General features: G+C 62.3%; 1 protein-coding gene across 5 annotated transcripts in view; it reads left to right on the forward strand.

Moving 5' to 3' along the window:
* The window catches only part of SYNGAP1 (synaptic Ras GTPase activating protein 1), a 41,851-nt gene extending 20,260 nt beyond the window's left edge, over window positions 1–21,591 (forward strand). For 2 of the 5 annotated variants that reach the window (XM_054295006.1, XM_054295005.1), the window contains 6 exons: window positions 367–568; window positions 2,538–2,713; window positions 3,988–4,029; window positions 5,567–6,464; window positions 8,385–8,558; window positions 11,537–11,614. In XM_054295006.1, the coding sequence (XP_054150981.1) occupies window positions 367–568; window positions 2,538–2,713; window positions 3,988–4,029; window positions 5,567–6,464; window positions 8,385–8,558; window positions 11,537–11,602 (1,558 nt within the window). In that variant the 3' untranslated portion in view covers window positions 11,603–11,614. Of the gene's footprint in view, window positions 1–366; window positions 569–2,537; window positions 2,714–3,987; window positions 4,030–5,566; window positions 6,465–8,384; window positions 8,585–8,614; window positions 8,637–11,536; window positions 11,618–12,627; window positions 12,840–18,832; window positions 18,921–21,509 lie in introns of those variants that run through there. The other 3 variants (XM_054295007.1, XM_054295003.1, XM_054295004.1) reach the window with 3 other exon arrangements.
* The last annotated feature ends 4,162 nt before the right edge of the window (window positions 21,592–25,753 follow it).

A 25,753-nucleotide genomic window follows, 5' to 3' on the forward strand; every position in this document is an offset into this window, starting at 1 on the left:
ACCCTTCCCCACCCCTCACTTGCCAGGTCCCACCTCCCACCCCACCCTCACACTGGGGACACCCTTCACCTGCCAGGGCCCACCTGGCTGCCCCGCCCTCATCTCCTGGGGCATGTTCCTGCCCACCTGCCTGCCCCACCTTCACCTTTTGGGGGGAGATGTTCCCACCCACCTGCCAGCCCCGCCCTCACCTGCTGGAGCTCTTCCCTCCCACCTACTGGCCTTGCCTTCACTTTTGGGGATGTTCTTGCCCACCTGCTGGCCCTGCCCTCACCTGTTGGGTGTCCCTGCCCACCTGCCAGCCCCGCCCTTCACCTGCTGGGGCCCACCTGGTGGCCCCGGGCTCACCTGAGCTCACCTGCGCAGGTTCGGGAGCAAGGAGGAGTACATGGCCTTCATGAACGAGTTCCTGGAGCTGGAGTGGGCCAGCATGCAGCAGTTCCTGTACGAGATCTCCAACCTGGACACGCTCACCAACAGCACCAGCTTCGAGGGCTACATCGACCTGGGCCGGGAGCTGTCCACGCTGCACGCGCTGCTCTGGGAGGTCATGAGCCAGCTCAGCAAGGTAACGCACCTGGGCACACCTGGGGAACCCACCATGGACTCACCTGTGTGGTGAGAACCTCACCTGTGCAGCCATGGCCTCACCTGTGTGAGCACAGCCTCACCTGGGGCACACCTGGGGAACCCGCCATGGCCTCATCTGTGCCGTGACAGCCTCACCTGTGCAGCCACAGCCTCACCTGGGGCACACCTGGGGAGTGGCCATGGGGACGGACAGCCTGCCTGAGCTGCTCTGGGAGGTCATGAGCCAGCTCAGCAAGGTAACACACCTGGGCAGGCCTCACCTGTGCGGTGACAGCCTCACCTGTGTGGGCTTAGCCTCACCTGTATGGGCACAGTGTCACCTGGGGGTGGCCATGGGGAGGGACATGGTGCAGGTGCTGCTCTGGGAGGTCATGAGCCAGGTCAGCAAGGTAACGCACCTGGGCACACCTGGGGAACCCGCCACGGCCTCACCTGTGTGAGCACAGCCTCACCTGGGGCACACCTGGGGGGTGGCCATGGGGATGGACATGGTGCACAAGGTGCTCTGGGTGGTCATGAGCCAGCTCAGCAAGGTAACGCACCTGGGCACACCTGGGGAACCCACCATGGCCTCACCTGTGCCGTGAGAGCCTCACCTGTGCAGCCACAGCCTCACCTGGGGTCACCTGTGGGGTGGCCATGGGGAGGGACATGGTGCAGGTGCTCCTGTGGGAGGTCATGAGCCAGCTCAGCAAGGTAACGCACCTGGGCAGCCCTCACCTGTGTGGGGAGAACTTCATCTGTGCAGCCACAGCCTCACCTGTGTGGGCTTAGCGTCACCTGGGGGGTGGTGATGGAGATGGGAGCTGCCTGAGCTGCTCTGGGAGGTCGTGAGCCAGCTCAGCGAGGTAACGCACCTGGGCACACCTGGGGAACCGATAACAGAGTCACCTGAGCAGCCACAGCCTCACCTGTGTGGGCTTAGCGTCACCTGGGGGGTGGTGATGGAGATGGGAGCTGCCTGAGCTGCTCTGGGAGGTCGTGAGCCAGCTCAGCGAGGTAACGCACCTGGGCACACCTGGGGAACCGATAACAGAGTCACCTGTGCAGCCACAGCCTCACCTGTGCAGCCGTGGACTCACCTGGGAGTGGCCAAGGGCAGGTGACACCCCCCAGCCTCCTCAGGTGTCCACCTACCATGGGAGCTCCTGGGGTCCCCCCAGATGAGGTCCCAGGGGTCTCACCTGCCCAGGTGAGCTCCTCAGGTGCGCCCAGGTGTGCCCAGGTGCACTCAGGTGTGCTCACCTGTCCCACAGCAGGCGCTGCTGAAGCTGGGCCCTATTGCAGTCATTGGATCTGCTCTAGTAGGTGTCCCAGGTGCACTCAGGTGAGCTCAGGCACACTCAGGTGTGCCCAGGTTTGCTCAGGTGCCCCCAGGTGCTCTCAAGTGCACTCAGGTGCTCTCACCTGTCTGTCCTGCAGGAGGCGCTGCTGAAGCTGGGCCCCATTGCAGGCATTGTATTTCCCCTGGATAACGTCCTAGGTGTGCCCAGGTGTGCTCAGGTGCTCTCAGGTGTGCCCAGGCACACTCAGGTGCCCCCAGGTGTGCCCAGGTGCACTCAGGTGCCCTCACCTGTCCCTTGCAGGAGGCTTTGTTGAAGCTGGGTCCCATTGCAGGCATTGGGGTTGCTCTAGTTGAGGTTCCAGGCACACTCAGGTGTTCCCAGGTGTGCTCAGGTGCCCTCACCTGTCTGTCCTGCAGGAGGCTCTGCTGAAGCTGGGCCCCATTGCAGGCATTGGGGTTCCCCTGGATAAGGTCCCAGGTGTGCTCAGGTGCCCCCAGGTGTGCCCAGGTGCACTCAGGTGCCCTCACCTGTCCCGCAGGAGGCGCTGCTGAAGCTGGGTCCCATTGCAGTGATTAGGGTTGCTCTAGTTGAGGTTCCAGGCACACTCAGGTGCTCTCAGGTGTGCCCAGGTGCGCTCAGGTGCCCTCACCTGTCCCGCAGGAGGCGCTGCTGAAGCTGGGCCCGCTGCCCCGCCTGCTGACGGACATCAGCGTGGCGCTGCGGAACCCTCACCTGCAGCGCCAGCCCAGCCAGGGCGAGCGGCTGCCGCCCAAGGGGCTGGTGCTGCGCGGGCCCTCGGCCGACCTGCAGCCCTACCTGGTGCGCGACCTCAACAGGTGAGCGTGCCTGCCCGGCCGCGCCCTCCCGGTCGCGTCCCCTTGCGTGGCCAAAGTGTCCTCCTGTCCCACCTGGGGACCACTGGTCTCACCTGGGGCGCCCCCACCCAGCTGTCACTCCCCCAGTTGTGTCTGGTTGTGTGGTCAAGGTGTCCTCCTGTCTCACCTGGTCTCACCTGGCCTCACCTGGGCTGGCCCCACCCAATTGTGACCCCCTTCTGTGTCCCCCTGTCTGACCTGGTCTCACCTGGGGTGGCCCCGCTCACCTGGCGTGTCCTGCTGTGTGGCCGAGGTGTCCCCCTTTCTCACCTGGCCTCACCTGGGCTGGCCCCACCCAGGTGTGACCCCCTTCCGTGTCCCCCTGTCTCACCTGGGGTGGTGCCACCCACCTGTCACCCCCCACCCCATGTCTGGTTGTGTGGCCAAGGTGACCCCTCCATCTCACCTGACCTCACCTGGTGGCCCTTGGTCTCACCTGTGATCCCCCGGTCATACCCCCTTCTGTGGCTGAGGTCTCACCTGGGCTGGCCCCACCCACCTGTGACCACCCCATCGTGTCCGGTTGTGTGACCGAGGTGTCCCCTCCATCTCACCTGGCCTCACCTGGGGTAGCCCCACCCACCTGTGAGCCCCCCTCATGTTCCCCTGTGTGGTTCAGGTGTCCCCCTGTCTCACCTGGCCTCACCTGGTGGCCCTGGGTCTCACCTGGGGAGGCCACACCCACCTGTGACCCTCTTCCCCATGTCCCCATGGTGACCCCAAATACCTGTGGGACCTTCACGTCCCACCTGTGACCCCAATGTCACCTGTTGTTGCTGGGTCTCACCTGGGGTCTCACCTGTCCCCCCCCATGTCCCCTGGTGCCCCCACCTGTCCCAGGTGTCCCCAGGGGTGTCACCTGTCCTGCTCTGGTGTTCCCCAATGTCCCCACCTGTCCCAGGTGTTGCTGGGTCTCACCTGGGTCTCTCACCTGTCCCCCCCCCCCACCCATGTTCCCTTGGTGTCCCTGGGTATCACCTGGAGGTCTCACCTGGGGTCTCACCTGTCCTGCCCCAGTGTCCTCCCAGTGTCCCCACCTGTCCCAGGTGTCCCCAGGGGTCTTACCTGGGGGTGTCACCTGTCCGGCTCTGGTGTCCCCACCTGTCCCTGGGGTGTCACCTGTCCCTCCCAGTGTCCCCCCCATGTCCCCACCTGTCCCAGGTGTCCCCAGATCTCACCTGGGGGGGTCACCTGGGTCACACCGGGGTCTCACCTGTCCCCCACCTGTCCCACAGCTCCGTGGATCTCCAGTCCTACATGGTCCGGGGGCTCAACAGGTGAGGGGCGTGGCCTGGGAATTTGGGGTTTGGGGTTTGGAGTTTGTACAATTTGGGAATTGGGATTTGGGATTTGGGGTTTGGGTTTGGGATTTGGGGTTTGGGGTTTGGGATTTGGGGATTTGGGGTTTGGGATTTGGGATTTGGGTTTGGGGTTTTGGGTTTGGGATTTGGGGTTTGGGGTTTGGGATTTGGGATTTGGGGATTTGGGGTTTGGGATTTGGGGATTTGGGGTTTGGGATTTGGGGTTTGGGATTTGGGGATTTGGGGTTTGGGATTTGGGGTTTGGGATTTGGGATTTGGGGATTTGGGGTTTGGGATTTGGGGTTTGGGGTTTGGGGTTTGGGATTTAGGGTTTGGGATTTGGAGTTTGGGGGTTTTGGGGCTTGGGAATTTGGGTTTTGGGATTTGGGGTTTTGGGTTTGGAATTTGGGGTTTGGGAATTGGGATCTTGGATTTGGGTTTTGCGTTTTGGGAATTTGGAATTTGGGGTTTGGGAATTGGAATTTGGGGTTTGTGGTTTGGGGTTTGGGATCCGGATGGGGCTGGTGATTGGGAGTGGGGTGGGGATGAAGCTGGGATCGGGGACAGGGATGGGGACGGGAACACTTGGGATGGCAGTGGGAATGTTTGGGGTGGGGACGTTTGAGATGGGACGAGAACGTTCAGGATGGGGGCAGGAAATTTGGGATGGGAGTGGGACAGGCGGGGATGGGACAGGGACAGGGACAGGAGCGGGACAGCGATCCCAGAGACGGATCTGGGGCCGTGTCCAACCGCCCTCACCCCCTGTGTGTGTGTGTGTGCGCTCCCCACCCCGTATCCCCCATCCCCTGTCCCCTGTCCCCAATCCCACGTCCCCTCCATCCCTCGCTGTCGCCCCATCCCATATCCCCATATCCCATATCCCATCCCATATCCCATCCCACCCCACACCCCCCCAATATCCCTATATCCCATACCCTACATCCTGCCCCACATCCCTGTACCACCCATCCCACCCCACATCTCCTCCATATCCCCATATCCCATACCTCCCATCCCGCCTCATATCCCACCCCACACCCCCACACCCCCATCCCTCCCCACATCCTGCCCCATATCTCATCCCCATCCCACCCCACATCCCCCCCCCCTCATCCCACCCCACATCCCCTCATATTCCCATGCCCCATACCACCCCTCCCACCCCACATCCCCCAAATATCCCCATATCCCATACCCCTCAACCCACCCCATATCCCACCCCTCATCCCACCCCACATCTCCCCAATATCCCCATAACCCACATCCCCACACCCCCATATCCCACCTCACATCCCTTCCAATATCCCCATAACTCATAACCCCCATCCCCGTACCCCCCATCCCGCCCCATATCCCACCCCATACCCCACACCCCGTACCCTCATCCCACCCCACATCCCCATACCCCCTATCTCCCGCCATATCTCCATACCCCCATCCCTCCCCACCTCCCGCCCCATACCCCCCCCGTCCATTCCCCTGTCCGTCGGTCCGTCCGTCCGTCCCGCAGCTCCATGGACGTGCCGCGCCTGCCGTCGCCGCCGCAGGAGAAGGGCCCGCCGGAGGTGCTGGTGCTGAGCCGCCCGCCGCTCGCCCGCTCCTCGCCCGCCTACTGCACCAGCAGCTCGGACCTCACCGAGCCCGAGGGCGGCCGCGGCGGCGCGCTGGGCGTGGGCAAGAGCGTCTCCATGCTGGACCTGCAGGACGGACGCGTGGACAGCATCCCCAGCCTGCCGGCCGAGCTGCTGGCCGGGGGCGCGGCGCCGGGGGGCGCGGGCCAGGGCGGGCTGCGGCCCGGGCGGCTCTCGCAGGGCAGCGCCTCCAGCCTGGCCCCGCCGCGCCTGGGCGTGCCCGAGCCCGGCGGGCCGCAGCTGCGGGTGCCGCTCTCCTTCCAGAACCCGCTCTTCCACCTGGCCGCCGACGGGCCCCTGCGCGGCCCCGACGGGCCCGGAGGAGGCGGCGGCGGCGGCGGCGGGAGGGGCGAGGGGGGCGGCCCGCCGGACGGGGGACACTACGTGGGGGGAGTGGCCCCGCCGCCGCTGCACGGCTACAGCAAGAGCGAGGAGCTGGCGACCCCTCCCCAAAAACACATCACGCACAGCCACAGCTACAGCGACGAGTTCGGGCGGCCCGGCGGCGACTTCGGGCGCAGGCAGCTGTCGCTCCAGGACACGCTGGCGCCGCCCCAGATCACCATCGGGGCGCCCCCGCCGCCCACCCCGCGGGGGTCGCGGGCGGGGAAGGGGGGCGGGGGGCCCCAGGCGCTGGGGGTGCCCCAGAAGCCGCGCCCGGCCAGCGGGAACCTGCTGGCATCGCCCGAGCCCGCCTACGGCCCGGCCCGCTCCCGCCAGCCCTCGCTGGCCAAGGAGGCCTCGGTGGCCGGCATGAAACCGCCCGTCACCAAGCAGGTGAGGGGACAGCGGAGAGGGGACAGCGCGGGAGGGACAGCGGAGAGGGGACAGCGGAGGGGGACAGAGGGCACAGAGGGGGGACAGCAAAGGGGACGGGGGGGGATAGAGGGGAGAGAGGGGACGGGGGAAGAGAGGGGATTGCAGGGAGAGAGGGGACAGCGCGGGGACAGAGGGCACAGCACCAGGGACAGCGGCGGGGACAGGGGGGACAGAGGAGAGGAGGGACAGCGGGGACAATGGGGACAGAGTGGACAGTGGGAACAGAGGGGACGCAGGGAACAGTGGTGGGGACAGGAGGAATAGAGGGGACAGCGGGGACAGAGGGGACAGCGGCGGGGACAGCGCGGGGACTGAGGGCATTGCAGGGAGAGAGGGGACAGCGGGGACAGCAGCGGGGACAGGAGAGGGGACAGCGGGGAGAGAGGGGACAGCGGGGACAGTGGGAGGGGTGGGGGACAGTGAGGACGTGGGGGGATATGGGGGGCTGGGGAGATGTGGGGATATGGGGACACTGGGGGACACTGGGGACATGGGGGGCATGTGGGACATTGGAGGGTGTGGGGGACATTGGGGATGTGGGGGGATGTGTGGGGTGTTGGGAGGTGTGGGGACATGGGGACACTGGGGGACACTGGGGGACACTGGGGACATGGGGGGTTGTAGGGGGCATCGGGGACACTGAGGGATGTGTGGGATGTGGGGACACTGGGACATGGGGACACTGGGGACATGGGGGGTTATGGGGGCATTGGGGGCACTGGGGGGACATGGGGACATTGGCACGGGGACACGCTGGGGACGGAGGTGAAGGGGGGAACCGAACTCATCTTTGTGTCCCCCTGTGTCCCCCCCCCGTCCTCCTGTGTCCCCACTTCCCTGTGCCCCCTATGTCCCCATGTCCCCCATGTCCCCACATCCCCATGTCCCCATGCCTGCCCGGTGTCCCCAATGTCCCCAATGTCCCCCTTTATCCCTGTGGCCCCCGTGTCTGCCATCTCTTCCATATCCCCATATTCCCCACTGTCCCTGTGTCCCCTCCCTGTCCCTTCCCTCTCCCTTTGTGTCCCCTGGGTGTCGCCATGTCCCCCCTGTCCCCATGTCCCCTCACTGTCCCCACTGTCCTCATGTCCCCACACTGTCTCTTCACTGTCACTGTGTCCCCACTGTCCCCATGTCCATCTATCCCTGTGTCCCTTTGGTACCCCTCTATCCCCTCCCTGTCCCCTCACTGTCCCCATGTCCCCGCACTGTCTCCACACCCCCTCACTGTCCCTGTGTCCTCACTGTCTCCATGTCCTCTCACTGTCCCCTGTCCCCACTGTCCCTGTGTCCTCTCCCTGTCCCCTCACTGTTCCTATGTCCCCATGGTGTCCTCTTATCCCCACACTGTCCCTGTGTCCCCTCTGTGTCCTCTGGATGTCCCCCATGTCCCCACGCTGTCCCCTCACTGTCCCCATATCCCCCTATTCCCCTGATGTCCCCGTGTCCCCTCATGTCCCCCGTGTGTCCCCTCCCTGTCCCCGTTTCCCTTCACTGTCCCCATGTCTGTCTCCAATGTCCCCACTGTCCCTACGTCCATGTGTCCCCATGCCCCTCCCTGTCCCCGTGTCCCCTCCCTGTCCCTCCATGTCCCCATGTCCCTTTCTGTCCCCATGTCCCTGATGTCCCCTGTGTGTCCCCTTGGTGTCCCTGTGTCCCCTCACTGTCCCTGTGCTGCCATGTCCCTTGTGTGTCCCCATGTCCCTGGGCTGTCCCCATGTCCCTTGTGTGTCCCCATGTCTCTGGGTTGTCCCCATGTCCCTGGGCTGTCCCTGATGTCCCCATGTCCCTGATGTCCCCATGTCCCCGATGTCCCTGGGCTGCCCCCATGTCCCTCCCTGTCCCCCATGTCCCCGCTGTCCCCCGGTGTCCCCGCAGGCGTCGCAGACGCCGTCGACGCTGAACCCGGTGCTGCCGGCGTCGGAGCGCACGGTGGCCTGGGTGTCCAACATGCCGCACCTGTCGGCCGACATCGAGAGCGCGCACATCGAGCGCGAGGAGTACAAGCTCAAGGAGTACTCCAAGTCCATGGACGAGAGCCGGCTGGACCGGGTAGGGACTCAGGTGTGAGTGTACAGGTGTGACTGGGACAGGTGTGAGTGACCCAGGTGTGCCCAGGTGTGTGAGTGATCCAGGTGTGCCCAGGTGTGCCCAGGTGTGTGACTGGTACAGGTGTGTGAGGGATCCAGGTGTGAGCGGTACAAGCTCAAGGAGTACTCCAAGTCCATGGACGAGAGCCGGCTGGACCGGGTAGGGACTCAGGTGTGAGTGTACAGGTGTGACTGCCACAGGTGTGCCCAGGTGTGTGACCTGGTACAGGTGTGTGAGTGACCCAGGTGTGCCCAGGTGTGTGAGGGATCCAGGTGTGAGAAGTACAAGCTCAAGGAGTGCTCCAAGTCCATGGATGAGAGCCGGCTGGACCGGGTAGGGACTCAGGTGTGAGTGTACAGGTGTGCCCAGGTGTGTGACTGGTACAGGTGTGATCAGGTATGTGACTGGTACAGGTGTGTGATTGGTACAGGTGTGTGAGTGACCCAGGTGTGCCCAGGTGTGAGGGGTACAAGCTCAAGGAGTGCTCCAAAAGTCCATGGATGAGAGCTGGCTGGACCGGGTAGGGACTCAGGTGTGAGTGACCCAGGTGTGCCCAGGTGTGTGAGTGATCCAGGTGTGCCCAGGTGTGCCCAGGTGTGTGACTGGTACAGGTGTGTGAGGGATCCAGGTGTGAGCGGTACAAGCTCAAGGAGTACTCCAAGTCCATGGACGAGAGCCGGCTGGACCGGGTAGGGACTCAGGTGTGAGTGTACAGGTGTGACTGGGACAGGTGTGAGTGACCCAGGTGTGCCCAGGTGTGTGACTGGTACAGGTGTGCAGGGATCCAGGTGTGAGGAGTACAAGCTCAAGGAGTGCTCCAAGACCATGGACGAGAGCCGGCTGGACCGGGTAGGGACTCAGGTGTGACTGCCACAGGTGTGACTGGGACAGGTGTGAGTGACCCAGGTGTGCTCAGGTGTGTGACTGGTACAGGTGTGTGATTGGTACAGGTGTGTGAGGGATCCAGGTGTGAGGAGTACAAGCTCAAGGAGCGCTCCAAGTCCATGGACGAGAGCCGGCTGGACCGGGTAGGGCTGGTGTGACTGCCACAGGTGTGACTGGGACAGGTGTGAGGGATCCAGGTGTGCTCAGGTGTGTGACTGGTACGGGTGTGTGAGGGATCCAGGTGTGAGCGGTACAAGCTCAAGGAGTGCTCCAAGTCCATGGACGAGAGCCGGCTGGACCGGGTAGGGACTCAGGTGTGAGTGTACAGGTGTGCCCAGGTGTGTGACTGGTACAGGTGTGATCAGGTGTGTGACTAGTACAGGTGTGTGATTGGTACAGGTGTGTGAGTGACCCAGGTGTGCCCAGGTGTGAGGGGTACAAGCTCAAGGAGTGCTCCAAAAGTCCATGGATGAGAGCTGGCTGGACCGGGTAGGGACTCAGGTGTGAGTGACCCAGGTGTGCCCAGGTGTGTGAGTGATCCAGGTGTGCCCAGGTGTGCTCAGGTGTGTGACTGGTACAGGTGTGTGAGGGATCCAGGTGTGAGGGGTACAAGCTCAAGGAGTGCTCCAAGTCCATGGACGAGAGCCGGCTGGACCGGGTAGGGACTCAGGTGTGAGTGTACAGGTGTGACTGCCACAGGTGTGCCCAGGTGTGTGACTGGTACAGGTGTGTGAGTGACCCAGGTGTGCAGGGATCCAGGTGTGAGGAGTACAAGCTCAAGGAGTGCTCCAAGTCCATGGATGAGAGCCACTGGACCGGGTAGGGCAGGTGTGACTGCCACAGGTGTGCTCAGGTGTGCTCAGGTGGTGTGTCCACTTGTGAGTGATACAGATGTGTGAGGGATCCAGGTGTGCTCATGTGTGAGTGACACAGGTGTGCTCAGGTGTACCCAGGTGTGAGTGGTACAGGTGTGCTCAGGTGTGCTGAGGTGTGTCCAGGTGTGCAGGGATCCACCAGACAATGCTGGTGGAGCTCAGGTGTATAGATGTTCAGGTGTGTAGATGTTCAGGCGTGCAGGGATCCAGGTATGCAGATATTCCAATATCCAGGTGTGCCCAGGTGTGCCCAGATGTTCAGGGATCCAGGGAATGGTCCTGGTGGAGCTCAGGTGTGCAGGGATCCACGTGTGCCCACATGTACAGGGATCCAGGTGTGCAGGGATCCAGGTGTGCAGGCTCCATTAGACGACCCCATGCACCTCAGGTGATGATGCTGGTGGATCTCAGACATGTCAGGTGTGGCCAGGTGTGGCCAGGTGTGGCCAGGTGTGCCCTGTGGCAGGTGGAGGAGTACAAGGAGGACATCCAGGTGTGTCAGATGTGTACAGGTGTCACCAGGTACCATAGGTGTGCCCAGGTGTGCTCAGACGTGCCTGTAGCTGGGTGTAGAGGGTGCCCAGGTGTGGAGGGATCCAGGTGTGCCCAGGTGTGCAGGCTCCACGAGATGACCCCATGTACCTCAGGTGATGATGCTGGTGGATCTCAGGTGTGCCAGGTGTGCCCAGTGGCAGGTGGAGGAGTATGAGGAGGAGATCCAGGTGTGCCCAGGTGTGCCCAGGTGTGCCCAGGTACTGTAGGTGAGCCCAGGTATGCCTGTAGCTGGGTGTAGGGGGTTCCCAGCTGTGCCCAGGTGTGCCCTGTGGCAGGTGGGGAGCATGAGGAGGACATCCAGGTGTGTCAGGTGTCCCCAGGTGCATCAGGTGTCCCCAGCTTTCCCAGGTGCTGTAATTGTCCCCGGGTGTTGCCAGGTACCGTAGATGTGCCCAGGTGTGCTCAGATGTGCCCTGTGGCAGATGGAGGAGTACGAGGAGGACATTCAGGTGTTTCAGGTGTCCCCAGGTGCGTCTGGTGTGCCCAGGTGTCACCAGGTGCTGTAGGTGTGCCCACGTGTGCCCAGGTGTGCCTGTAGCAGGGTGTAGGGGGTTCCCAGGTGTTCCCAGGTGTGCCGGGGGTGCCCAAGTGTGTCAGGTGTGCCAAGATGTCCCCCTTTGGCAGGTGAAGGAGTACGAGGAGGAGATCCACTCGCTGAAGGAGCGGCTGCACAGGGACAGGGGGGTGTGACAGGTGTGACAGGTGTGCCCATAGCTGTGCTCATGTGTGCCCAGGTGTGCCCATAGCGGGGTGTAGGGGTTCCCAGGTGTGGCCAAGTGTGGCCATAGCTGTGCTCAGGTGTGACAAGTGTGCCCATAGTTGTGCCCAGGTGTGACAGGCATGCCCATAGCAGGGTTGTACCTGTACCCAGGTGTGGCCAGGGCCCTGCAGTGTCCCTCTGGCAGGTGAAGGAGTACGAGGAGGAGATCCACTCGCCGAAGGAGCGGCTGCACAGGCACAGGGGGGTGTGACAGGTGTGCCCATAGCAGGGTTGTAGCTGTACCCAGGTGTGCCCAGGTGTGACAGGTGTGCCCATGTAGCTGTGCTCAGGTGCGACAGGTGCGCCCATAGCGGGGTGTAGAGGTTCCCGTGTGTGACAGGTGTGCCCATAGCTGTGCCCAGGTGTGGCCAGGTGTGCCCATAGCTGTACCCAGGTGTGACAGGTATGCCTATAGCAGGGTTGTAGCTGTACCCAGGTGTGCCCAGGTGTGGCCAGGGCCCTGCAGTGTCCCTTTGGCAGGTGAAGGAGTACGAGGAGGAGATCCAGGTGTGTCAGGTGTCCCCAGGTGTCACCTTTGGCAGGTGAAGGAGTATGAGGAGGAGATCCACTCGCTGAAGGAGCGACTGCACAGGCACAGGGGGTGACAGGTGTGCCCATAGCTGTGTCCAGGTGTGACAGGTGTGCCCATAGCAGGGTTGTACCTGTACCCAGGTGTGGCCAGGGCCCTGCAGTGTCCCTTTGGCAGGTGAAGGAGTACGAGGAGGAGATCCAGGTGTGTCAGGTGTCCCCAGGTGTCACCTTTGGCAGGTGAAGGAGTACGAGGAGGAGATCCACTCGCCGAAGGAGCGGCTGCACAGGGACAGGGGGGTGTGACAGGTGTGCCCATAGCTGTGCCCAGGTGTGACAGGTGTGCCCATAGCGGGGTTGTAGCTGTACCCAGGTGTGTCCAGGTGCGCCCAGGTGTGGCCAGGGCCCTGCAGTGTCCCTTTGGCAGGTGAAGGAGTACGAGGAGGAGATCCACTCGCTGAAGGAGCGGCTGCACATGTCCAACCGCAAGCTGGAGGAGTACGAGCGGCGCCTGGTGACGCAGGAGGAGCAGACCAGCCGCATCCTCCTGCAGTACCAGCAGCGCCTGGAGCTCAGCGAGAAACGGCTCCGGCAGCAGCAGCAGGAGAAGGACTCGCAGATCAAGAGCATCATCGGCAGGTGAGGGACACACGGGGGCAGCGGGGACACCCTGGGGACACGGGGACATTGGGTACACAAAGGGACATGGGGACACGGGGACTCGCAGATCAAGAGCATCATCGGCAGGTGAGGGACACACAGGGACAGCGGGGATACCCTGGGGACACGGGGACATTGAGGGGACATGGGGAGAGACAGGGAACACGGGGACATTGGGTACACAAAGGGACATGGGGACACGGGGACTCGCAGATCAAGAGCATCATCAGCAGGTGAGGGACACACGGGGACAGCGGGGATACCCTGGGGACACGGGGACATCAAGGGGACATGGGGAGAGACAGGGGACACGGGGACACTGGGTACACAAAGGGACATGGGGACACAGGGACTCGCAGATCAAGAGCATCATCGGCAGGTGAGGGACACACGGGGACAGCGGGGACACTGTGGACACTGGGGACACAGGAACAGAGAGGGTCATGGGGACACTGCAGGGACATGGGGACCTGGGGACAGACAGGCACATGGGGACACACAGGGGCACACAGGGACTCACAGATCGTCATTGGAAGGTGAGGAACACACAGGGACAGCGGGGAGAGCCTGGGGACATTGAGGGGACATGGGGACACACAGGGACAATGGGGGCAGACAGGGACAATGGGGGCGTGGGGACAGACAGGTACATGGGGACACACAGGACAGCGGGCACAGCGGGGACACACAGGTACATGAGGGTACAGGGACATACAGGAGCACACGGGGACTCGCAGAGCAAGAGCATCATCAGCCGGTGAGGGACACAGGGACAGCAGGGACAGACAGGGACACACAGGGACATGCACATAGACAGGGACACTGAGGACAGACAGGGACAATGGGGACGCAGGGACACTGGAGACACACAGGGACACATGGACACGGGCACATCGAGGAGACAGTGGGGACAGTGGGGACACACAGGGACACTGGGGACACGGGCACACAGGGACTCACGGATCAAGAGCATCATTGCCGGTGAGGGACACACGGGGACAGCCTGGGGACACGGGGACACACAGAGAAATGGGGACAGACAGGGACAATGGGACACGGGGCACAGAGGGGCACAGGGACAGGGGCACACAGGGACTTGCAGATCAAGAGCATCATCATCAGGCGCAGGACACACGGGGACACACAGCGACAGACAGGGACAGTGGGGACAGCCTGGGGACATGGGAACACACAGGGCTATGGGGGTACAGGGACACACTGAGGACATGGGGACACACAGGGACATGGGGACAGACAGGGGCACACAGGGATATGGGGACACACGTGGACACACAGGGACATTGGGGACATGGGGACACACAGGGATATGGGGATACAGGGACACAGGGACAGACAGGGGACACTGCGAACAGACAGGGACACGGGGACACACAAGGACAGAGGGACCCACAGATCAAGAGCGTCTTCAGCAGGCGAGGGACACACGGGGACAGCGGGGACACCGGGAGACAGAGGGACGTGAGGACACACAGGGACAGGGACACACAGAGACACGCAGATCAAGAGCATCACCGGCAGATGAGGGAAACACAGAGACAGCAGGGACAGCCTGGGGACACGAGGACACATGGGGACACACAGGGACATGGGGACATTGGGGACAAACAGGGCAATGGGGACACAGGAACTGACAGGGAAATGGGGACACACAGGGACATGGGGACACAGGGAGTCACAGATCAAGAGCATCATCGGCAGGTGAGGGATACATTGGGACAGCCTGGGGACATGGGGACAGATGGGGACACACAGGGACATGGGGGTACAGGGATACACAGGGACACAGGGATAGACAGGGACATGGGGACACACAGGACAGCAGGGACACCAGGGACACACAGGGACATGGGGACACACAGGGACACATAGGGACAGACAGGGACATGGGGACATGGGAACAGACAGGGACAGTGGGACACACAGGGATAGAGAGGACTCTCAGATCAAGATCGTCTTCAGCAGGTGAGGGACACACGGGGACAGCAGGGACAGCCTGGGGACACACAGGGACACACAGGGTATGGGAACATGGGGACACACAGGGATATGGGGATTCAGGGACACAGGGACAGACAGGGGACCCTGCGAACAGACAGGGACACGGGGACACACGGGGACAGAGGGACCCACAGATCAAGAGCGTCTTCAGCAGACGAGGGACACACGGGGACAGCGGGGACACCGGGAGACAGAAGGATGTGGGGACACACAGGGACAGGGACACACAGGGGACTCACAGATCAAGAGCATCATTGGCAGGTGAGGGACACACGGGGGCAGCGGGGACACCCTGGGGACACGGGGACATTGGGTACACAAAGGGACATGGGGACACGGGGACTCGCAGATCAAGAGCATCATCAGCAGGTGAGGGACACACGGGGACAGCGGGGACACCCTGGGGACACGGGGACATCGAGGGGACATGGGGAGAGACAGGGGACACGGGGACACTGGGTACACAAAGGGACATGGGGACACGGGGACTCGCAGATCAAGAGCATCATCGGCAGGTGAGGGACACACGGGGACAGCGGGGACACTGTGGACACTGGGGACACAGGAACAGAGAGGGTCATGGGGACACTGCAGGGACATGGGGACCTGGGGACAGACAGGCACATGGGGACACACAGGGGCACACAGGGACTCACAGATCGTCATTGGAAGGTGAGGAACACACAGGGACAGCGGGGAGAGCCTGGGGACATTGAGGGGACATGGGGACACACAGGGACAATGGGGGCAGACAGGGACAATGGGGGCGTGGGGACAGACAGGTACATGGGGACACACAGGACAGCGGGCACAGCGGGGACACACAGGTACATGAGGGTACAGGGACATACAGGAGCACACGGGGACTCGCAGAGCAAGAGCATCATCAGCCGGTGAGGGACACAGGGACAGCAGGGACAGACAGGGACACACAGGGACATGCACATAGACAGGGACACTGAGGACAGACAGGGACAATGGGGACGCAGGGACACTGGAGACACACAGGGACACATGGACACGGGCACATCGAGGGGACAGTGGGGACAGTGGGGACACACAGGGACACTGGGGACACGGGCACACAGGGACTCACGGATCAAGAGCATCATTGCCGGTGAGGGACACACGGGGACAGCGGGGACAGCCTGGGGACACGGGGACACAGAGAGAAATGGGGACAGACAGGGACAATGGGACACGGGGCACAGAGGGGCACAGGGACAGGGGCACACAGGGACTTGCAGATCAAGAGCATCATCATCAGGCGCAGGACACACGGGGACACACAGGGACACAGGGACAGACAGGGACAGTGGGGACAGCCTGGGGACATGGGAACACACAGGGGCACACAGGGATATGGGGACACACGGGGACACGGGGACACACAGGGACATTGGGGACATGGGGACACACAGGGATATGGGGCACAGGGACACACAGGGAGATTGGGAACAGACAGGGACATGGGGACACACAGGGACAGAGGGACCCACAGATCAAGAGCGTCTTCAGCAGGCGAGGGACACACGGGGACAGCGGGGACACCGGGAGACAGAGGGACGTGGGGACACACAGGGACAGGGACACACAGAGACACGCAGATCAACAGCATCACCGGCAGATGAGGGACACACGGAGACAGCAGGGACAGCCTGGGGACACGAGGACACATGGGGACACACAGGGACATGGGGACATTGGGGACAAACAGGGCAATGGGGACACAGGAACTGACAGGGAAATGGGGACACACAGGGACATGGGGACTCAGGGAGTCACAGATCAAGAGCATCATCGGCAGGTGAGGGACACATTGGGACAGCCTGGGGACATGGGGACAGATGGGGACACACAGGGACATGGGGGTACAGGGATACACAGGGACACAGGGATAGACAGGGACATGGGGACACACAGGACAGCAGGGACACCAGGGACACACAGGGACATGGGGACACACAGGGACACATAGGGACAGACAGGGACATGGGGACATGGGAACAGACAGGGACAGTGGGACACACAGGGATAGAGAGGACTCTCAGATCAAGATCGTCTTCAGCAGGTGAGGGACACACGGGGACAGCACGGACAGCCTGGGGACACACAGGGACACACAGGGTATGGGAACATGGGGACACACAGGGATATGGGGATTCAGGGACACAGGGACAGACAGGGGACCCTGCGAACAGACAGGGACACGGGGACACACGGGGACAGAGGGACCCACAGATCAAGAGCGTCTTCAGCAGATGAGGGACACACGGGGACAGCGGGGACACCGGGAGACAGAGGGATGTGGGGACACACAGGGACAGGGACACACAGGGACACGGGGACTCACAGATCAAGAGCATCATTGGCAGGTGAGGGACACACGGGGACAGCAGGGACAGCCTGGGGACACGGGGACACACAGGGACGTGGGGACAGACAGGATATGGGAACATGGGGACACACAGGGATATGGGGATACAGGGACACAGGGACATGGGGACAGCCAGGGGACATGGGGAAGCTGGGGACAGAAGGGGACATGAGAACATGGGGACAGCCAGGGGACACAGGGACATTGGGGATAGACAGGGGACATGGGGATGTTGGGGATAGACAAGGGACACGGGAACAGACAGGGACATGGGGACAGCCATGGGACAGACAGGGACATGGGGACAGACAGGGACAGCCAGGGGACACTGGGGACACACAGGGACGTGCAGGGATGTGGGGACACACAGGGACAGCAAGGGGACTTTGGGGACATCAGGGACATCGAGGGGGACACAGGGACATCAGGCTGCAGGGACATTGGGGACACACAGACAGACACAGGGGACAGAGGGACACAGGGGGACACAAGGACACAGGGACACAGGGGACACAAGGATGTGGGGGTGACACAGGCACACGTAGGACACGAGTAACACAGAGGTGACACGGGGACACCAAGGGACCTGGGGACATGGTGTTGCCCATGTGTGTCCCCACAATTGTCCCCAAGTCCCTGGCTGGCCCCAGGGTGTCCCCATGTGCCTGAGTGTGTCCCCAGAGGTGTCCCCACATCCCTGTGGTGCCAGGGGTGTCCCTGGGCTGTCCCCAGGTGTGTCCCCACATCCCTGGGCTGTCCCTGTGGGTGTCCCCCTGTCCCTGGGTGTGTCCCCATGTCCCCGGGTGTGTCCCCATGTCCCTGGTCTGTCGCCGGGCTGTCCCCGGGGGGTGTCCCCGGGTGTGTCCCCACATCCCTGGGCTGTCCCTGTGGGTGTTGCCCTGTCCCTGGGCTGTCCCCAGGTGTGTCCCCCTGTCCCTGGGTGTGTCCCCATGTCCCCGGGTGTGTCCCCATGTCCCTGGTCTGTCGCCGGGCTGTCCCCGGGGGGTGTCCCCGGGTGTGTCCGCCCTGTCCCTGGCTGTGTCCCCCTGTCCCTGGGCTGTCCCATGTCCCGGAGGGGTGTCCCTGGCTGTGTCCCCATGTCCCCGGGTGTGTCCCCCTATCCCTGGGCTGTCCCCGGGTGTGTCCCCATGTCCCCGGGTGTGTCCCCATGTCCCTGAGTGTGTCCCCATGTCCCTGGTCTGTCGCTGGGCTGTCCCTGGGGGGTGTCCCCGGGTGTGTCCCCATGTCCCCGGGTGTGTCCCCATGTCCCTGGTCTGTCGCTGGGCTGTCCCCGGGTGTGTCCCCATGTCCCCGGGTGTGTCCCCATGTCCCCGGGTGTGTCCCCCTGTCCCTGGGCTGTCCCTGGGCTGTCCCCATGTCCCCGGGCGGTGTCCCCGGCTGTGTCCCCATATCCCTGGGGCTGTCTCCCCCTGTCCCTGGGCTGTCCCCGGGTGTGTCCCCCTGTCCCCGGGCTGTCCCCGGGTGTGTCCCCTGTCCCCGGGGGGTGTCCCTGGGCTCGGCCGGGGATGTCCCCGGGGGGGTGGCAGCATGACCCCGGTGAAGCCTGGCCCCGCAGGCTGATGCTGGTGGAGCAGGAGCTGCGCAGGGATCACTTGGGCGCCCACGACCCATCCGAGGGCCGGCGGCGGCTGCTCGACGCTCAGGTGGAAATTACAATGTCATTGCTCTGCTCCGTGTGACATCGGCCATCCCACGCCGCGCTGGGGGCGGGCTGCGGGTCCCTGGGGGGGAGCTGGGGGTCCCTGGGGGGTGTTTGGGTGTTTTGGGGGCGTTATTGGGGGTCCCTGGGGGGGTATTTCGGTATTTTGGGTATTTTTGGGGGGAGTTATGGGCGTCCCTAGGGGAGTTTGGGGGCGTAATGGGTGTTCCAAGGGGGGTTTGTGGGAGTTTTGGGGGGATTATTTGGGGTCCCAGGGGGGTATTTGGGTATTTTGAGGGGCTTTTCGGGGGGCTATGGGTGTCCCGAGGAGGGTTTGAGGGGCTTTTGGGGGGGTTCTGCGTGTCACAGGGGGGTATTTGTGTATTTTGGGGGGATTATTGGGGGTCTATGGGGGTATTTGAGTATTTTGGGGGGGTTATTGGGTGTTCCTAGGGGGGTATTTGGGGGGTTATGGGCGTCCCTAGAGGGGTCTGGGGGTATTTGGGGGGGGTTATGGGTGTCCTAAGAGGGGTTTTGGGGGGGTTATGGTTGTCCCTAGGGGGCTCTGGGGGGGGTTTTGGGGGATTACGGGGGGCTATGGGTGTCCCTAGAGGGGTATTTGGGGGAATTTGGAGGGTTATTGGGGGGATTTGGGGGGGTTATGGGTGTCCCTAGGGGGGTTTTGGGGGGTCTGGGGGTATCTGGGGGGGGTCATGGGTGTCCCTAGGGGGGTTTGGGGGGGTCTGGGGGAGTTTTGGGTGTCCCAGAGGGGTATCTGGGTATTTTGGGGACATTACTGGGGGGCTTATGGGCGTTCCTAAGGGTATTTGGGGGGTTTTGGGTGTCCTGGGAGGGTATTTTGGGGGGTTAGGGGTGTCCCGAGGGGGTATTTGGGGGAACTTGGAGGGTTATTTTGGGTATTTGGGGGGGTTATGGCTATGCCTAGGGGGGTTTGGGGGGGATTTCAGGGCGCTATGGGTGTCCCGAGGGGGGTCTGGGGGGGTTTTGGGGGGGTTATGGGGGTCTCTGTTTGTCCCCGCGGGGGTTTAGGGGTGTCCCTGGGGGGGTTTTGGGGGGTAATTTGTTGTCTCTGGGGGGAGTTCGGGGATTTTGGGGGGGGTTTAGGAGATTTTGGGGTGTTATTTGGGGTCTCTGGGGGTATTTGGGTGTCCCGTGGGGGGTTTGGGCGGGTCTGGGGGGCTTTTGGGGGGGTTATTGGGGGTTTTGGGGGGTCTGTGGGTGTCCCCGGGGGGTTTGGGGGGGATAATTTGGGGTCTGAGGGGATTTTGGGGGGTCTTTGGGTGTCCCCGGGGGGATTTTTGGGATAATTTGGGAAATTTCAGGGACCCTCGGGAGAGGCTCCTGTCACCTCTGGGGGCCTTGGGGGGACAGGGCCACCCCCGAGGGGACAATGGGACCCCTGGAGGGGGGGGGGGGACAGGGACCCCTGGAGGGGACAGGGCCACCCCCAGATGGGACAGAGCCACCTCCAGAGGGGACAGGGCCACCACCAGGGGGGACAGGGACCCTTGGAGGGGACAACAGGACCCCAAGAGGGGACCTGAGGGGGACAGGGCTACCCCTGGGGGGACAAAGTGACCCCCCAGAAGGACAGGGCAACCCCCCAGAGGGGACAGGGCCACCGCAGTGGGGACAAAGCCACCCCAGAGGGGACAAAGTGACCCCTGGAAGGAACAGGGCCACTCCTGGAGGGACAGGGCCACCTCTGGTTGGGACAAGGCCACCCCTGTGGGGACAAAGCGGCCCCCAGAGGGGACACAGGGCCACCCCTGTGGGGACAGAGTGGCCCCCTCAGGACACAGGGCCACCCCCGGGGTGACACCAGAGGGACATTCAGGGCGGAGGTGACACCGCCCCACCCCCCACGCCAGGGACAGCGCCACCCCTGTGTCCCCAAGGCCACCCCCGTGTCCCCAAGGCCACCCCAGTGTCCCCCCCCCAGTGACGGGGCCATTCCCGAGCCCCCTCCTCGGGTCGGGGTCACCCCGGGGCCACTTCGGGGTCACCTCAGACCCACCCCAGGGTCACCTCAAGGCCACCTTGGGGCCACCTTGGGGCCACCATGAGGCCACTTCAGGGTCATCTTGGGGCCATCTCAAGGCCACCCTGGGGTCACCTCAGGGGCCACTTCAAGATTACCCCAGGGTCACTTCAGGGCCACTTTGGGGCCACCTCGGGGCCACTTTGGGGCCACCTTAGGGTCACCTAAGGGACCATCTCAAGGCCACCCTGGGGTCACCTCAGGGGCCACCTCACGGCCACCTTGGGGTCACCACAAGGCCACCTCGGGGTCACCCCGGGGCCACCTCAGGGGCCACCCCAGGGCTACCTCAAGGCCACTTTGGGGCCACCTTGGGGTCACTTTGGGGCCACTTCAGGGTCACCTCAGGGCCACCTAGAGGCCACTTTGGGGTCACCTCAGGGCCACCCCAGGGCCACCTCAGGGCTACCCTGGCGTCACCTCAGGACCACCTCAGGGCCACCTCGGGGTCAGCCCGGCCGGGCCGTGTCCCCGCGCGGCGCGGTGGCCGCGGTGGCCCTGATGTCCCCTCCCGTGTCTCTCTTGTCACAGCTGTCCGTCAGGTAGCGCGGCCCGGCCCCGCCAGTGGCACCGGACCCTCGGCCACCGGTGACACCCCAGGTGGGTCCTTGTCCCCTCCCTGTCACCCCCCGGGCCGCACAGGGGGACCCTTGGGGACACGGATCCCACATGTCCCCAAGGCCCTCCTGTGTCCCTAAGGGACATTGGGGACCCTTGGGGACATGGATCTGGAATGTCCCCAAGCACTCTGCTGGCCCCAAGGGACACTGGGGACACTTTACGGGTGTCCCCATGTCCTTCCCATGTCCCCATGTCCCTCCCATGTCCCTCAGGCTCATTGGGGACCACTGGGGACATGGATCCAGGTGTCCCCAAGGGACATTGGGGACAAGTGGGGACACGGATCCAGGTGTCCCCATGTCTCTCCCATGTCCCCGTGTCCCTCCCATGTTCTTCAGACACACTGGGGTCACAGATCCAGGTGTCCCCATGGACCCCTTGGGGACACAGATCTGGGTGTCCCCATGTCCCCGTGTCCCTCCCATGTCCTTCAGGAACACTGGGGACACGGATCCAGGTGTCCCTAAGGGACGTTGGGGACCAGTGGGGACACAGATCCAGGTGTCCCCAAGACCCTTTTCTGTCCCCAGGGGACATTTGAGACCCTTGGGGACATGGATCTGGAATGACCCCAAGTGCTCTGCTGGCCCCAAGGGACACTGGGGACACTTGGCAGGTGTCCCCATGTCCTGCCCATGTCCCCGTGTCCCTCCCATGTCCTTCAGGCACACTGGGGACACTGGGATCCAGGTGTCCCCAAGGGATGTTGGGGACCACTGGGGACATGGATCTGGAATGTCCCCAAGTGCTCTGCTGGCCCCAAGGGACACTGGGGACACTTCATGAGTGTCCCCATGTCCCTCCTGTGTCACTCAGGCACATTGGGAACCCCTGGGGACACGGATCCAGATGTCCCCAAGGGACATTGGGGACCACTGGGGACATGGATCCAGGTGTCCCCAAGAGCCTCGCGTGCCCCAGGGGACACTGGGAACCCTTGGGGACATGGATCTGGAATGTCCCCAAGCGCTCTGCTGGCCCCAGGGGACACTGGGGACACTTCACGGGTGTCCCCATGTCCTGCCCATGTCCCCATGTCCTTCCCATGTCCCCGTGTCCTTCACACACATTGGGGACCCTTGGGGACACGGATCAAGGTGTCCCCAAGGGACATTGGGGACCACTGGGGACACAGATCTGGAATGTCTCCATGTCCCTCCAGTGTCCCCATGTCCCTCATGGGCACTTGGGACTCCTTGGGGACACGGATCCAGGTGTCCCCATGTCCCTCCCATGTCCTTCAGCCACATTGGGGACCCTTGGGGACACAGATCCAAGATGTCCCCAAGGCCCTCCTGTGTCCCTCAGGGACATTGGGGACACAGATCTGGGTGTCCCCATGTCTCTCTTGTGTCCCCATGTCCCTGAGGGACACTGAGGACTTCTTGGGGACACGGATCCAGGTGTCCCCAAGGGGACACTGGGGAGCCTTGGGGACATGGATCTGGAGTGTCCCCATGTCCCTGAGGGACACTGGAGAGGGACTCCTTGGGGACACAGATCCAGTTGTCCCCAAGGAACATTGGGGACCACTGGGGACACGGATCCAGGTGTCCCCATGTCCCTCCCGTGTCCCTCAAGCACATTGGGGACCCTTGGGGACACAGATCCAAGATGTCCCCAAGGCCCTCCTGTGTCCCTAAGGGACATTGGGAACCCTTGGGGACATTGATCTGGAGTGTCGCCATGTCCCTCATGGGCACTGGGGACTCCTTGGGGACACGGATCCAGGTGTCCCCAAGACCCTTTTCTGTCCCCAAGGGACACTGGGGTCACAGACCCAGATGTCCCCATGTCCCTCCCGTGTCCCCATGTCCCTGCCATGTCCCTCAGGGACATTGGGAAGCCTTGGGGACATGGATCCAAGATGTCCCCAAGACCCTCCTGTGTCCCCATGTCCTGCAGGGACACAAGGGACCCCTTGGGGACACAGATCAGGGTGTCCCCATGTCCCTCCTGTGTCCCCATGTCCCTCAGGACCCCATGGGGACACCACCCCCGGTGTCCCCGTGTCCCTCCTGTGTCCCCATGTCCCTTGGGGACATGGATTCAGGTGTCCCTACATCCCCCCTGCTGTCCCCATGTCCCTCCTGGTGTCCCCATGTCCCCTGGGGACATGGACCGAGGTGTCCCAATGTCCCTCCTGGTGTCTTCCTGTCCCTGCCGTGTCCCTCCCGTGTCACCTGGGCACACGGATCCAGGTGTCCCCTTGTCCCTTCTGTGTCCCCATGTCCTTTAGAGGCATGGGGAACCCCTTGGGGACACTGTCCCAGGTGTCCCTTTGTCCCTCCTGATGTCCCCACGTCCTTCCTGGTGTCCCCATGTCCTTTAGAGACATGGGGAACCCCTTGGGGACACTGTCCCAGGTGTCCCTCTGTTCCTCCTGATGTCCCCATGTCCTTCCTGGTGTCCCCATGTCCTTTGTGGACACTGGGGACCCTTTGGGGACACCACACCAAGTGTGCCCATGTCCCTTGTGGACACTGAGGACCTTTTGGGGACACCACCCCTGGTGTCCCCATGTCCCTCCTGGTGTCCCCATGTCCCTTGAGGACACTGGGGACCCTCTGGAGACACCACCCCTGGTGTCCCCATGTCCCTCCTGTTGTCCCCATGTCCCCTGTGGACACTGAGGACCTTTTGGGGACACCACCCCTGGTGTCCCCATGTCCCTCCTGGTGTCCTCATGTCCCTTAGGGACACTGAAGACCCTTTGGGGACACCACCCCAGGTGTCCCCATGTCCCCTCAGGTGCCACCCACCGGCCCTGTCCCCACCCCCTGGAGGTGCCACCATTGTCCCCATTGGTGGGGGGGGGGGGGGGGTTGGGGTGGGGTTGTCACCAAATGTCCCCCAGCGCTGGCGCCCAGCGTCACCCGTCACCATCCTCGTGTCTTGTGTCTGTCCCCATCTCACCGGGGGGGAGGTGACACCCGTGTCCGTGTGCCATGTCCTGTCACCAGGGTGGGTGGGGACACTGCGGGGGTGGGGACAGTTTGGGGGGGGGTGGGGACAGTTTGGGGGGGGTGGGGACAGTTCAGGGGGGTTGGGGACAGTTTGAGGGGGTTGGGACAGTTTGGGGGGTTGGGGACATTTCAGGGGGGTTGGGGACATTTCAGGGGGTTGGGGACAACTGAGGCAGCACTAGGACAATTGGGGGGTGTGGGGACAATTTTGGGGGTGAATCTCCTCCATTTTGGGAGGGGGTGGGGACAAACCGAGGGTGTCCCGCCTTCAATTTTTGGAGTTAATTTTGGGGTGAAACTTTTAGGGTCGGTGCGAACTTTAGGGGTTCAGGTACAACTTTAGGTTATTTTTAGGGGGTCGGGTTAACTTTAGGGTTAATTTTACGGGACTGGTTTAATTTTAGGGGTCGGGTTTGATTTTAGAGGATCAGGGTTAATTTTAGGGGTCGGGGTTAATTTTAGGGTTAATTTTCGGGGGTCGGGGTTAATTTTCGGGGGGTCAGGTTAGTTTTAGGGGGTCCAGATTAATTTTGGGGTTAATTTTAGGGATTCAGGATTGGACTTCCTCAGGGGTTCAGGGTTAATTTGAGAGGTTCAGGGTTAATTTGCGGGGTTCAGGATTAACTTTAGGGTTAATTTTAAGGGGTCGGGTTAACTTTAGGGGTTCAGGGTTAACTTTAGAGGGTCAGGGTTAATTTTATGAGTTCAGGGCTAATTTGAGGGGGTCAGGGTTAACTTTAGGGTTAATTTGAGGGGTTCAGCGTTAATTTTAGGGTTAATTTGAGGGGTGCAGGTTTATTTTTAGGGGATCAGGTTAATTTTAAAGGGTCAGGGTTAATTTTAGTGTTTCAGGGTTATTTTTAGGGGATCGGGGTTAATTTGAGGTGTTCAGAGTTAATTTTGCGGTTAATTTTAGGGAGTCAGGTTATTTTGAGGGGTTCTGGGTTAACTATAGGTTAATTTTAGTGCGTCGGGTAATTTTAGGGTTAATTTTAGGGGGTTGGGTTGATTTGAGGGGTCGGGGTTAATTTTAGGGGTTCAGGGTAATTTTAGGGTAATTTTAGGGGGTCAGGGTTAATTTTAGGGTTAACTTTAGGGGTTCAGGTTAATTTTAGGGGGTCAGGGTTAATTTTAGGGTTAACTTTAGGGGTTCAGGGTTAATTTTAGGGGTTCAGGGTTAATTTTAGG

This window comes from Melozone crissalis, unplaced genomic scaffold (genome assembly GCF_028551555.1).
Source record: "Melozone crissalis strain CALT ecotype California unplaced genomic scaffold, PUWL_Pcris_2 ptg000458l_1, whole genome shotgun sequence".
Taxonomy (NCBI): domain Eukaryota; kingdom Metazoa; phylum Chordata; class Aves; order Passeriformes; family Passerellidae; genus Melozone; species Melozone crissalis.